This window comes from Thamnophis elegans, chromosome 6, assembly GCF_009769535.1.
Source record: "Thamnophis elegans isolate rThaEle1 chromosome 6, rThaEle1.pri, whole genome shotgun sequence".
NCBI lineage: Eukaryota > Metazoa > Chordata > Lepidosauria > Squamata > Colubridae > Thamnophis > Thamnophis elegans.
The window spans coordinates 77,543,747-77,558,420 of NC_045546.1; the positions used below are offsets into that span (position 1 = coordinate 77,543,747).

The 14,674-nt window shown below is 41.8% G+C and overlaps 1 protein-coding gene across 1 annotated transcript in view; it reads left to right on the forward strand.

Moving 5' to 3' along the window:
- TERT (telomerase reverse transcriptase) overlaps window positions 1–14,674 on the forward strand; it is a 44,300-nt gene that overhangs the window by 26,616 nt on the left and 3,010 nt on the right. The window contains 7 exon segments of the mRNA XM_032220454.1: window positions 1,425–1,538; window positions 3,664–3,735; window positions 5,030–5,218; window positions 6,294–6,420; window positions 6,677–6,738; window positions 9,688–9,812; window positions 11,432–11,548. Of these exon segments, the coding sequence (XP_032076345.1) occupies window positions 1,425–1,538; window positions 3,664–3,735; window positions 5,030–5,218; window positions 6,294–6,420; window positions 6,677–6,738; window positions 9,688–9,812; window positions 11,432–11,548 (806 nt within the window).

Consider the following 14,674-nt stretch of genomic DNA (forward strand, 5'->3'; position numbering starts at 1 on the left):
GTCTATGATTGTAACCTTGTTTTTCTCAACCAGTGTGATGTCTGGTGTATTATGCGCCAGTATTTTGTCTGTTTGTATACGGAAATCCCACAAGATCTTGACCATCTGATTTTCGGTGACTTTTTCAGGCTGATGTTCCCACCAGTTTGTTGCTGTTTTAATATTATAATTTTTGCACAAATTCCAATGGATCATTTGTGCTACTGAATTCTGCCGCAATTTATAATCAGATTATTATTATTATTATTATTATTAGTAGTAGTAGTAGTAGTAGTAGTAGTAGTAGTATTTTAAAGAGTTGATGGAAGAGAAATCAATTTATCTCTAGGTTAGGATATAGTAGAGAGCAAACGTAGAGCATTTAGGAGATGAGATAGGAGAGATTAGAGGACAGGAATGAACTTGTGTAAACTCTGGACAAAGTGGAGCATCTAAGCACTGGGGCTGGGGATGAATCCGCTTATTCAAATGGTGGCAGACGCTGGATTGGGAAATCGAGTTACAAATGTGAAATAAGAAATGCTTCCAAACATACCATACCATACATTTTCTTCTTGACATGCTAATGTCAATTATACCTGTTCTTCTATCCATGCCCTGCTCTCTCTCTTTATGCAGCTCCCATGTAGTGTCTCAATGGCGTTCCTAAAAAAGGACTTCCGGCATATGCAATTTATTGAACTGTATGAAATAGTATCATCTTTGAGAAGGCAGTTAAGCAGTGCATGATATTTTTTCCTTAGAAAACTTGGAAACATCTATGCAGGCAAAGTCTTCTGAAAATATCTTTTAAGGTCTTTCCTTCCATTTCCTCCCCCACTCCCTCTCTCTTTCCTGAAAACTTTGCCTAATATTAAATGGTGACTGTTGTTTAAACCACCAGTGTTTTGAATGCATTGTGTTCTTCTGCAGGAGAAGATTTTAACAATATTTTCATGATCCACAAACTGAAAAATATAGTTAGGTGTCTATTCAGCTATGTCAGAAATATTCTGTTTCATGGCTACTGCATGTGTAGTTCAAGGTAAAGAGAGGAAGAAGTTAGGGAGAAGCCCATGAGATACCAGTGTGAATCTTTATTGCAAGATGGGGGGAGACAATTGAGGGGATGTTGAGCAGATGAATCAATACGCTGGTTCAGAATTCTGAGTTTTGCTGTACAACAGAATTTGGGACAATATAGTGCTAATAGAAAAGTCTATTTTCTCCTCCTGCACAAAGATTCCAGCTAAATTCCCATTTACCTCCCATTTACAGGGAAACCATTGTCAATGTCATATGTTTCTCAGATGATACACAATTTGCCCGTCAGAAAATACTTCCTTATTGCAGTGAAACAATCAGCCTTATTACAACTAACTTTGTTTTGTTATCAGATTTGAGTTCTTAATGACAGTGTATTTTCGGCTCTTGGCATTTCTCAGGTATTATGTGCAGCGCTGTGGAATTCCCCAGGGATCTATTTTATCAAATCTGCTTTGCAACCTCTGCTATGGAGACATGGAGAATAAGTTACTGTGCAATGTGCAAGAGGATGGGTAAGGTGTTATTCTGCTGTTTTGACATATTAGCCATTCCCAAAGGGCCAAACTCTCTTGTGCTAGAATCTTTATAAAAGTTAAGAATCATTCATTACTTAGATAACATAAAGCCCAGCATAAACTGTTCCAATTAAGGAGATGGAGGGATTACCCAGCATTACCCCCCATCCGCGCGCTGTGACCCGACAAATGCGCGCCCGACAACAGCACGGTGACAAAACCGCAGCGATAAAACCGTGACATCGACAGCGCACCCACAAAGGCGCGCTGACAAAAGAGTGGCGACAGAAGCACGATTACATTTAAGGTAAGGGTTAGGGTTAGGTTCAGGGTTAGGGTTAGGGTTACCTTTAGGGTTACCTTTAGGGTTATGTTTAGAGTGCGCTTCTGTCGGTGCTTCTGCACTCATTCGTCGGCCCGATTTCGAATTCACGGTTTTTTTCCTGCAGTTTCATTGGCGCGCTTTTGTCCAGCGCGCATTTGTCGGTGAACCTCCGCGCGCATGTCTGCCTAGGATATTGGAGATCAGAGCCCATCCCTGCTCCAATTCTATCTATCAAATTATAATCCAACAGATGTAAATTGACAAAAAAGTAAGGCAAACTAGCCACTTGAAACATAGGAAGACTCTATATAGACTGAACCTATGTTTCATGTTTCACGGGAAATCAAATTTATGCAAATTTTATTGTGTCAATTGCATAATGTCACTAAATTTCACTTGGGTGATGTAATGACACATGGCACAGCTGCAAACTCTCCAATATCCATATGTGTTCTGACCCCTCCCCCCCCTCGTCCCACACCAACACACTCCGAGCCAAAGATAAGTTACGGCATTTAATTAACAGACAGACAGGGAATTTCAGCTCTTTTATTGTCTCCAGGAATCTGACAAAAGTCTCTCTTGCCAGCACTTCATAGAAATAATGGCATTTCTAGCAAAATACTCCTTCCAGAATCCATTTCAGAATATGAAAGAAGTAAAGGTTGACCTCTTTTGCTTTTAGCAATGCCAAACCAGATTCTCTGGTGCACACATAAGAATGTAGAGTTTCTTTTTTTCAAAAGTGCAGCATGAAATGAAATAAAAGACCAGCACTCAGCCAAGTCTTTCTGGATCAAGCAATAAGCACACTCTATATTTGTCTCGTTTCTTTCAAGGAAATATTGACATGTTATTCTACGCCATTAAAACACATCGAGGGCACCTCCTTTTCCCTATACGTTGACACCTATATAAATATGTGCAAGAGACAACATTGAATCTATCCTCTTCTCCCACTTTGACCCTAAACTAAATTATTTTGAGACTTTGGGGAAGAGGTGGCATTTTTCTTTCTATGCATGTGGTGCTAGGATAAGATTTCTTAATACAACCTTTTAAAAATGTGTGTAAACGTTTATTTGATTTGCTTGCAGTGTATTAGGATTTCTGGCAAAATTAGGGTGTTGGCAAAATATTTGGGGAGTTCTTTGTTATCAGTAATAATTATTATTCTGCTGGCTAGTGCTTGGATGAGAGGTTACCAGGAATTTTGAAGGCGTAGCCTGAATTGAAAAGTCTGAAAACTATCTGGGAGGACGGCAGTGACAAAACACTTTTGCTGCCAGGGGGATTGTGTGGACACATACAATTTAAGCGACATTTGATCCAAAGAAGTCTTTATTTTTATCTTCAGCTTGACGCTGAGGTCTGGCAGATGGTATGGAGAAGGTCTGCAAAAACCCAAGGATATCCTATTATCCTTATTTAAGTTGTCAGAAAAGTTTGAGTTAGGTTTTTTTCCCCCCAAAGTATTCATCTGCCCAGATTCAAATCCAATCAGCTTCTAATCATATGGGAATTAAACACAGCAATTGGATTCATCCATCATTGTGATGGAAGATCAGAAATTACAATACTGGTTTTTGTGTGTGTGACAATTTTATTTATGGGTGAAGGTTAATTTAGAGCATTGGCCCATTTTTTTTTATAATGCAGCTTTGGATAATAGAATATGTAATAGTGATATGTATATTACCTTTACCTCAAAATTGAAAAATAAAGACTATGAGCAATGCATTCATGCTTTAAAATTTAAATGTACCCAAGACCAAGATATTGTTTTTAACATTACAGATTACTAATGCGTTTAACGGATGATTTTCTGCTTGTTACACCTCATCTAGAACAAGCAAAAACATTTCTGAGGTATGACAATGAAAAATATTTTTAATGAGTGATTTAATAATCTTTCCTTGAATTTTATTTTTTTGTGCACAAAGGAATGAAAATATTCCTACCTTGTCCTGTTCTACTCTTAATTCCACATTTTTCTACACGGATATATGGTATTCCATAAAAGTATAATTAAAATGCTTTATTTTAAATATATGCTTTCTTTAGAATATATGCAGAGCAGATAAACGGAATGAAACTTTCAATAAAGTCCCATTGAGGTGGCAATTATTTCCTTGAAAAGAATGGTTTATGATCCCGCTGGTACATTGAGTCTAAATATAGTGATCAGTCCTTGCTCCTTCCATGGTTAGCAAAACCAAAATAGACTTTATGACATAAGGGGGAAAACAAGTAGAAGTGGTTAAATTCACATAACTGAATAAAAAAGCCGATTGGGGGGCAGGGCCGGTTATAAAGTTCTTATATTTTAAGGTTATAGCTATCTTGCTTAAAATTAGTAATTCTAATATTTGACATCAAAACCTAACTTACCTCTGATCTACAGTGGCTTTCCCAGCTATCACCTCTAACAATATTAAAATTCTGGGGATGCGTTTTCAATACAACGTGGGTTCACCCACGTAACACCTATCCTCCGCGAGCTGCACTGGCTGCCTATTGGTCTCCGGATACGCTTCAAGGCGCTAGTCGTCGCTTATAAAGCCCTTCATGGTATTGGACCTGGGTACTTGAGAGACCGCCTGCTGCCGATTACCTCCACTAGACCGATTAGATCCCACAGATTAGGCCTCCTCCGAATTCCATCCGCCGGCCAGTGTCAACTGGTGACTACCAGGAGGAGAGCCTTCTCTGTGGCTGCTCTGACCCTCTGGAACGAACTCCCCATGGAGATTCGAACCCTCACCACCCTCCAGGCCTTCCGCAAAGCCCTCAAAACCTGGCTGTTCCGACAGGCCTGGGGCTAAAGAGCTGTTGCCCCCGTCTTGAATGGTATGACTGTTGTGAGTTTTAAATTATATATTGTTATGCTTGCTGTTTTTTAAATTTTTTGTCTGTATCCCCCTCCCTCGGTTCGAGTTGTGAGCCGTCCTGAGTCCCCTTCGGGGGAAAAGGGCAGCATATAAATATAATAAACTGAACTGAACTGAACAACAGGAGGATGCCATATTTTGAGAGACTATACAGTTGACAACTTATTTGGAGGGATTTATCATATGTATATGTGCAGTTAATTATTGTAGTGGAGTACATGATGCATATATTTTCAAGTAGCAACTCGGAATGTGTATTTTCATTCACGTAGGACTCTAGCCAAAGGCATTCCAGAGTATGGCTTTGTTATAAATCCATCTAAGACTGTGGTGAATTTTCCGGTGGATGAAAATGTTCCAGGTTGCTTGGAGTTCAAACAATTGCCAACTCATTGTGTTATCCCATGGTGTGGATTGTTAATTAATACACAGACTCTTGAAATTTACTGTGATTACTCCAGGTATGTACTATTCATGAATAGTCATTGCATTAATATTAAGACCGGATGCTTTACTCGGTGAGTATCTTTAAATCAAAGACTTAATGGATGAATCAATAAGGCAAAATTTAGTGGGCAAAGCTGAATTAAATAATGGCACATAGTTAAAGGGCATATTTGCTTATTCTCAAAGGCTGGTTGTGACAAGTTAATTAGAATAGAAAATATACAATAGTGAAAATACTCAATAGTGCATAGCACAAATGACTTTTGTTACATTTAAAATCCTTCAGAACCACATTATCCTCCCAAAATGTTTCCTAATACTTAATCTATATAAATTAAGAAATGGATGATGAATCAACTAAAATAACTTGATAGCCTAAGTAATATACATTATTAGAAACAAAAAGTAAGCTTTCAAACATTCTATAACCTGAAATTGATCCATTCTCACTGACATGAAACTTAAATCCTTGCTGTGATTTCAGATTAAATCTGGCTGGCATAAAAAAAATGTCCTTATCACATAGTCAGTAAGGGTGCATTTTTTTGATAAATAGACTAATTTGTGGAGAACTAATAATGGGATATCTTAGATTTCTGTGAAGGAATCATTCAAATTAATAGAGTTGACCATTCAGCAGGTTGCAAGATTTTATATTTTGCAATCTGAATTGCACCATCAAGATGACAATACTGATAGGCAAGTTGTTTGAGCTGTAACAGTTTGAAGACTGACTAGGAACCATATCCAGGAACTTGTGCGATAAGAGAACGAGGCAGATAACCCGACAACAATCCTAAATTCAAAGAAACTCCAAGTGAATCCCTGAAGTCCAGAACCATTTGTATAAAATTACAAATAATCAGCCAGCTCTCTTAAAGTTATAGCTTGCTATCAAAATGCTTAAGATATTATTACCTTCTAATTTTGAAGGGTCTAATGTTTCTCTACATGGCCATTATTTCAAATATCCATGTTTTGGATTTTGTAAAAGCCAAGTACATTCTTGTAATAGGAAAAGCAATTCTAATTAACTATAATGATGCCTAAATTATGTTGATCTCCTTCTCCACTTATCTTTCACTGCAGTTATGCTTATACATCTATCAGGTCTAGCCTGACTTTCAACTCTACTAGAAAAGCTGGTGTGAATATGAGAAACAAATTGCTTGCAGTCTTGCAGCTAAAATGTCATCCTTTATTTATAGATTTACAGGTAAGAGAATGCACAATTCAAAGGGGATGCCTAAAAGTGCATTAGATGCACCGTAATCTCAAACTTACTGTCAAATCTAGGTATTTAGTGCTACCACAATCAACCAGAAACTGATGTCATTCCAGTTATCTTGGCATCACTATATAAGATACTTTATATCCCTCAATTTTGATTTAATTTGATTGAATGCCTGTTTGTTTGCACTGGAGAAATATTTTATTGTATCTTTTTCCTATTTTCCCTGCTCCAAATTTAGATCAATAGCCTTAGAACAGTATGCATTAATATTTACAAGATACTACTGCTGCAGGCGTACAGGTAAGTATGATAATTTTATTTTTTAAATATATTTTTTATTATTTTTTCCCTTCTACAACACCTTACAGTCATTACACCAACATTGTTATGTCATCATACCCATACATGTATATAATATTTCGCTTCTATATTTACACACTTTATACACAGTTCTATATATATATTGTTTTTTGGCTTAATTAATTTTATTCTTGTTTTGCAGCCATTTGTACCAATTGTTCCAAATTTCATAATATTCCGACTCTTCTTCATCTTTTAATTTCAGTGTTAATTTGTCCATCTCTGCACAAGTTTTTTTTTATCACTAATTCGTCCGAGGGGGTATTGTTTTGTTTCCAGCATTGGGCAAACGCTATTCTAGCTGTAGTTAGCAGATGTGTTAATATGTACTTAATTTTCTTTGTATATTTCCCTTTGATTATTCCCAGTAGAAAGATGTTTGTATTTTACCTGTTCTCCTGTAATTTCTTGCACCCATTTCCAAATTTTTGTCTTTCCGGGCAGGTCCACCATATGTGATAAAAAGTCCCTTGTACTTTTTTTACACTTCCAGCAGGTCGGATTCATGTTTGGGTACATTTTAGCCAATCTTAATGGTAATTTTAAAGCCCTGTTCATTGCCATTGGAATGTGATGTGGGCTAGGAAGATGTCACACTACATTTTCTCCAAGTTGCTTTTCTTGAATGCGCTGGGCTCTGGCCCTTTAATGCAATGTTTCAAATACATCTAGCATAATAAACATTGCAATGTATTACCATACTCTCTAAGTCTAAGAGGATCTGCATTATCTGGACAGCATTCATTATTAAACTTCCAGCATTGACCCATATTCTTCCTGATAAGGCTTTCTAATGCTGCAGTTGTAATACTGATAGAATTGGCAGTTCTCAGAATATATTTTTTAAATGGTAGTTTACTGATATTATTGTCCATCCATCTGGAGATTTGGGAAGATGCTTTAATGATTTATGAGTCCCACAAAAAATACTTGCCTGTTCTATAAGATAATTTTATAAGGAATGAACTGCCTTTAGTTCCAGAGGTCCCAATTACTTGAAATTGCTTACTTTGTTTCCTCGAGTACATGCTCTTTAAAGTACACACTTAACTTGTTCCCTACAACCATTTTTCCTGTGTCCATTTATCCCCCACCTCACACAAATAAACCACAGAAGAACAGCTTTCATAGTGTCTGCTTCTTCCCCAATGTTTTACCTTTAACCTGGCCATCTATAAATAAGAGATTTAACTTTACAATTTCCTGTAGACTAAATCCTAGTGTTGATTTGTTCTCTGGAAAATGTTTGAGCTGTCTCTTGTTCCTCTGTTCCAGAGTTTTACTGGAAAATGCTTTTTCTTCTATGCCTGTGGTAACAGTTCCTCCCCCACAAATATTCTAGTAAAACAGCACAAGAAATCTTCACCAAGAAATCTGCCAGTGCAAAAAAAGCAAATTCTTTTAAAACAAAGAAACTAAGTGGCCATGTGTTTGGTTTCATGACCTGGGAAATCTTTGAGTCTAAACAGATCAGTTTGTTTGGGGGGAAAAACGAAGGGGCAGTTAGAAAGGCATAGCAGCATGGCAAAATACAGAAGGCCTCCGCAGAACTGCTATTGTGCAAGTTAGCCTCAGTGGTAGGTTTGAAAAATTGTTCGAACCTACTCTGTGGGTGTGGCCTCCTTTGTGGGAGTGGCTTGCCGTCCATGTGACCGGATAGGAGTGGCTTGCCGCCCATGTGACCGGATATGAAGATGCCGATGACACTTGTCAGAACCACCTTAAATTACCTCCCACACAGCACTGGCATGCATAAGAATATGATGTAAACTTGTTTTTTAAAAGGCATCTTTGGTTTGCGTTAAAACAACTTCAACACACGCAATGTTCTGATTGCACCACAAACGCAGTAGTCATCCTTACCTTTCACAGAGGCACTGAGTTTTATAAATATGAGCATGATAGTATAGAATAATCATATCCAAGGACCAGTGGTGGGTTTCAAAAAAATTTGGAGCCTCTTCTGTAGGTGTGGCCTGCTTTCCGGGTCCACTGGTGGAACCTCTTCTAACCGGTTCGGTAGATTTGACGAACCGGTTCTACCAAATAGGTGCGAACTGGTAGGAACCCACCTCTGGTTAGCCTGCACTTCATTATGGGCAATGTAAGAATTTGGAGCTTCCTCGGTTAAGTAAATGTTACTAGGAATGCATCTGCATCATTCCTAGATCAAAACTGTTAGATGGGGTAATGGAAAGGCACACTCAGGCTAAAGGCAACAACAGCTCTTTATAGTAACAGAACAAGTATGTACAATCCAGTTTATGTCAGTTCAAACAACTGTGAATAATGCAGCTGCTCTCCAACCCCCCACTCCTCATGCCTTCTGCTGTCGAAAAACAGGGGGTAAGCATGTAATTTATTAACTAATCTTGCCTCTGGAACATTGTGTGTGGATAAAATCCGTCTGGGCTTTGACCTGTATCTTCCTGGCTTGCCCTTGCCTGTTGCTTAGAATTCCCATCTTCACTTTCTTAAGTACTGATAATCCCTTAATGACTTTACAATTGAACAAATCTTTTCTCTTGCAAGGGTTTTCCCCCCTCCCCCTCTCTCTCTCCTCTCTGCAAATATTTGCTTATCAGAATGATAGAACATACCCTTTGGTCAAGGCCAAATGGAAGGAGAAGTTTGGTGCTTTTTTCTCACTGTGTTGTGTCACTATTCGATTCAAGAGTTAATGGAGAACAGTTAAAAGTTCCCAAGCGGTAGGGAGTCCCTTAAGAGTCCATCTATGTGCTGGCCTTAAAGCCGCCCCTTCACATGTAATTCTTTGACTTGATCCAGTACAAACTCGGTCTTAAGAATTCTAAATTCAGTGACATTAAATCCCGGTACATCTGCAACTCCTTATAAACAAGGAATATCTGTGGCTTTTTTTCATGCTAGATTTCACGCCTGTGTTCTCCAGCTCCCATTTCATCACCACATCAGAAATAACCCACGTTTCTTCCTGATGGTCATCTCCGATAGTGCTTCCTGCTGCTTCTCTGTTCTAAAAGCTAAAAATGCAGGTGGGTGAAATAAAAAATCTTTTGAGCCCAATATCCCCTTTAAAATGGCTGCTCTGACCTGCCTTTTTTTTTTTTGTATGCCTTCTATTACATAGATCAGGGGTGTCCAAACTTGGGAACTTCAATGAGTGGTGGGTTTCAAAAATTGTTCGAACCTACTCTGTGGGTGTGGCCTCCTTTGTGGGAGTGGCTGGCCGCCCATGTGACCGGATGGGAGTGGCCTGCCGCCCATGTGACCAGATATGAAGATGCCGACGACACTTGTCAGAACCACCTTAAATTACCTCACACACAGCACTGGCATGCATAAGAATATGATGTAAACTTGTTTTTGAAAAGGCATCTTTGGTTTGCGTTAAAACAACTTCAACACACGCAATGTTGTGATTGCACCACAAACGCAGTAGTCATCCTTACCTTTCACAGAGGCACTGAGTTTTATAAATATGAGCATGATAGTGTAGAATAATCATATCCAAGGACCAGTGGTGGGTTTCAATAAATTTTGGAACCTCTTCTGTAGGTGTGGCCTGCTTTCCGGGTCCACTGGTGGAACCTCTTCTAATCAGTTCGGTAGATTTGACGAACCGGTTCTACCAAATAGGTGCGAACTGGTAGGAACCCACCTCTGACTTTAGGACTTGTGGACAGTGTCTGAAGTAATGTTGACGAGATTTCTGAAGTGATTTGTTATGGCCTTCTTCCTGGGCTGAGAGAGACTGACTAACCCCAAGGTCATCTAGCTGACTTTGTGCCTAAAGCAGGTGTAGAATTTACAGTCTCCTGGTTTCTAAACCAATATCTTAACCACTACATCAAAATATCTCTTTTTTCCCTTTTTTAAAAGCAAATCAAATTGGAAGTTGCATTATTGGAAGTTCCTATTCCCCCTTTCCATTCAAATTGCCTCTAAGAATACAGAGTGGGACTACAGCATTAAGAGACATGCAGTTAACTGTCGGTTCACCAACAAAATGCACGCCCGACAAATGTGCGCCGACAAAACCACGGCGAGAAAACTGCGACGTTGAAATCGCGCCCACAACAGTGCGCCATCAACAAACAACGCGAAAACAACGTAATAACCCTAACCCTTACCTTAACCCTAATCACGCTTTTGTGGGCGCGCTTTCGACGTTGCGGTTTTCTCGCCGCGGTTTTGTTGGCACGCATTTGTCGGGTCACGGTTAACTGTCGTCCTTAGTGCTCTCTGCAGCTACATAACATTATCAAAGAGCAGTTAAGCCCCTTTTTTTTATCTGCTGAAGTGATTGCTTCCTCTGTAAGGTGATCTTTGGCTTGGAAAGGAAGATCTCACTGGTTACTGGCTGGGTACAACAGTGTATTTTCACAACAGCACATAGTGAGGTGTTAAATCTGCCGTGTGTACTGTGGTCCCAATCATTCTCCCACAGGGTGGCAACAGCGTGGTTGTTGTTCTTTGCTTGTTTTTGAGGTAAAATGAAATAACCGGTAGTACTTTCAAATGTCAGTTCTGGTTGGTCCCTTCATTTGCTGCAGTAAGAGTGCCGAAGTAGTAATGGTTTATAGAAAAGCAGTTGTACAGAATCACAAAACACATTTATAAGTTTGAGGGGTTTTCTTTTTATTTGTCACAGGTTGTTCAATTCCACTTTCTTACAAAGCAGTTCAGTGGCTCTCCTACCATGCCTTCCGCACTAAATTGGCAAATCACAGGGTGATTTACAAGTGTCTCCTTGGACCACTCAGAGAGTGTAAGTGTATTCCTTTCCTTTGATGTCTTTCATGCTTTTTAGATGTTTTTAAGTGAGTGCATAGAGCATGAATACATTTTATGTATAATATGATCAGTATCATGATTGTGGACCTTAGATACCCGTTCTGACCCCCCTCGTTCCACACCAAAGCACACTCCGAGCCAAAGATAAGGTACGGCATTTAATTAACAGACAAACAGGTCCTTGGCAGCAAACCGGCACAGACAAGCTTGGGCAGCAATCCAGCACAGATAAGCCATGGCAGCAATCCAGCCTGCCAAGCTCACAATCATGTTCTCCAACATTCGTTCCTGCGTTGACTTCTACAAAAGGGGTGTGCGCACAAGCAGTCCTTTTATAGTCTGGAGAGCAGCCTAATAACCACCAGCTGAGTGCAATTACCTCCTGTACTTGTGAAACTGTTCCTGACGCCTATTAGCTCTTCGGTGCCGGGCATCCAGGAACAACTCACTGCTGACATCAGGCTCACACTCCCTTGTCTCCTCCCCACTGGTCCAAGGCTCAGGTGCCTCCTGGTGGCCAACCAGCCTCTCTGCGCCCTGCTCGGAGTCGGAACCCTGTCCAAGGTGCTTCACATCCTCCAGAGCCGACTCATAGGGCCCCTCGCTGTCGGAGTTTGGTGGCAGCTCCAACGGCTCCTGCTGGGCCACAACAGATACCATATTCCTTAAGCCCTGTCAGATGTAGTTATTCTTCTTTCCACATCATTTGAGGAGGGAGGCTTAGCTTATCACCACACCCTCCTGCAACTTCAAAGTCTAGCAGAACTGTGGCAACCGTCCTTGGCAGATTGTCTGGCCAACATAGTGGACAAGCAGAGAGTAACTCTTGTTCTGCCACAGTCTAGCTTCAGCTGCAAGTAACAGGTTGCTCCTAAGAGTTGCTAGGCTGAGATAAGTATTATATCTGCTTGTGCATATCAGCAAATGTATCGGTCCACCTCAGTAGAGTCTATATAAGCAGTGTGATGCTCATCAACTGCTACTGTGCTCTCAAAGTATTATCTCTATTCTCCAGTAGGTGGAGACATCATCCAGGCATGGGTATGGCTCCGTCAGGATCAAATACAACTGAGTCTACAAGTATTAAAGCCACGCCCATGAAGCTCCTCCCCAGAAATGGACTCAGTCGATCCTTCGATTAGCTGTGTCTCCCTATCTCCCCTTGCTAATTTTCCTTTAAATCCTCCAAAAATCCTCTTAACATTCTTCAAATTACCAAATTGGCTTCCTCCCAAATCGTTTTCTATCTGGCCCTTGCTTTCTAAGCATTTCTGCCTTGCTGAGGCTTTTTGCCTCCTCTGGTTGGGCTGCCTCAGCAGCCTACAGCCACGTGGCCAGCCTACGAGGCTTGCCTCAGGCTCTTTGAGTGCCGCTCGTTGCTGCCGCGTTGTCCGAAGGAGCTCCAGCCTCTTGCTGCTGCTGCTGCTGCGCTGCTAAGAAGTCGCCTAAGCCTTTCAAAAGGCACCTTGCTGTAGCCGCACGCCTCAGGAACGATTCCTGCGGCCGCGCACACCGGGAGCAGCTTCCTCTGATCTTCCTCGGCTCCTGTGATCTCCCCCCCGCACTGGAGCACTCACCGGGCAGCAAAACCGCCGGGCGATAGGCTGCTTGGTCAGCTCGCCACTTTAGCCCTGTCTCAGGGCCCGGTCTACTCTCTGAGGCAGTTTCTCAGGGCCTGGCCTACTGTCTGAGGCAGTTTCTCAGGGCCCGGTCTACTCTCTGAGGCAGTTATTTTGGGCGCAAAAAGAAGCGGCGGCCATTTTGTTTGAGCGGGAAGCCTGCTGCATTATTCTACAACATCTCTTCAGCTAAAGGAGTAATCGTGAGTAATGGCAAGTAACGGAACCCTTTCTGAGGGGGCGGGGGACATGCCCAGCTCTGTTGCCCCATCAGCTCCGGTCACCTCTGAGCCTAAAGGAAAAAAGAGAGGCCATTCAAAGCCTCCTTCTACCGGGTCTTCTAAGGCCTCTAAGCCTACTCTCCCTCAGGAGACCCAGGAGACTTCCTCTCCTGGTGTAACTACTGACAACCTGATCCTGCGCCACGGAAGGCTACTTCCAAGACCAATCATTGCTCTACTATTGTCCCTTTGCCCAGGGCCTCTCCTCCAATTATCTTCAACCCTATGGAGGACCTTTCCACTGATACTGATGGGGATGTCTCCCCCCCAGCTTCTCCCTTGAACCCTGAGGACGGGATTGGATTTCAGGGGGAATCAGATTCTGAAAAAGATGGCAGCATCACCCCCGATATTGACGTGGGTTGCCGTGCCCCCAGGACTGTCACCATTAATCCTGACGATATGGCTGACATCATTGCAGCTGCAATTGAGTGGGGCATTGCTGCAGGCCTTCAGCATCGGCCTCCTGCTGCTGCTGCTAGTCCTCATTGCTCCTCTTCCAGCAGACCTAAGAAGGGTCGTTCCACCCAGGCCCAAGGGGAACCTTCTGCAAGCATCTCTCAGCTGCCCGCTGGGGATACTGAGGAACAGGTCTCCCGTGACTCTGACCTGTCAGAGGATGAGGACTTGACTCCTGCTCCTTCTGCCTTATTGGGTCTGTTTAAGCCTGCCTTGTTTCGTTCCCTCTTATTCAAAGCCAAGAAGGTCTCTGGTATCCCGGCCTCTAAACCATCCCCCTCCTCGGAGGCAGATAAGTCAGACACCACTGATCCCCTCTTCTCTCGCCCTCTCATTGAGAAGGACATCGTTCCCTCTCCGAAACTATTCCTGGAGGTGATTCAAAATCAATGGGCTTCTCCGGGATCTGGGCCCCTTCCTTCCACCCTGGATAAACAGCTGTATAATGTCAGTCCTGAACTTTCTAAACTTTTGGAGGTTCCTTCCATTGATCTATCAGTGGTCTCCTTGTCATCACCTAACGTGGCCATCACCGCACCAGAGGACGCTTTGCGCCCTGAGGACAAGCGTTTTGAGCAGTCACTGGTGAAGGGTCATCAGTCCGCCGCTTGGGCGGTCAAGGCCTCCTCTTCTGCTTCTTTTTTTCAACAGGGCTGCACTTTGCCGTCTTAAGCAGATGCAGGACAGGATTCCCCCTGGTGACTCCCGCGCTCACCAGGATATCAACAAGCTTAAGGCGGC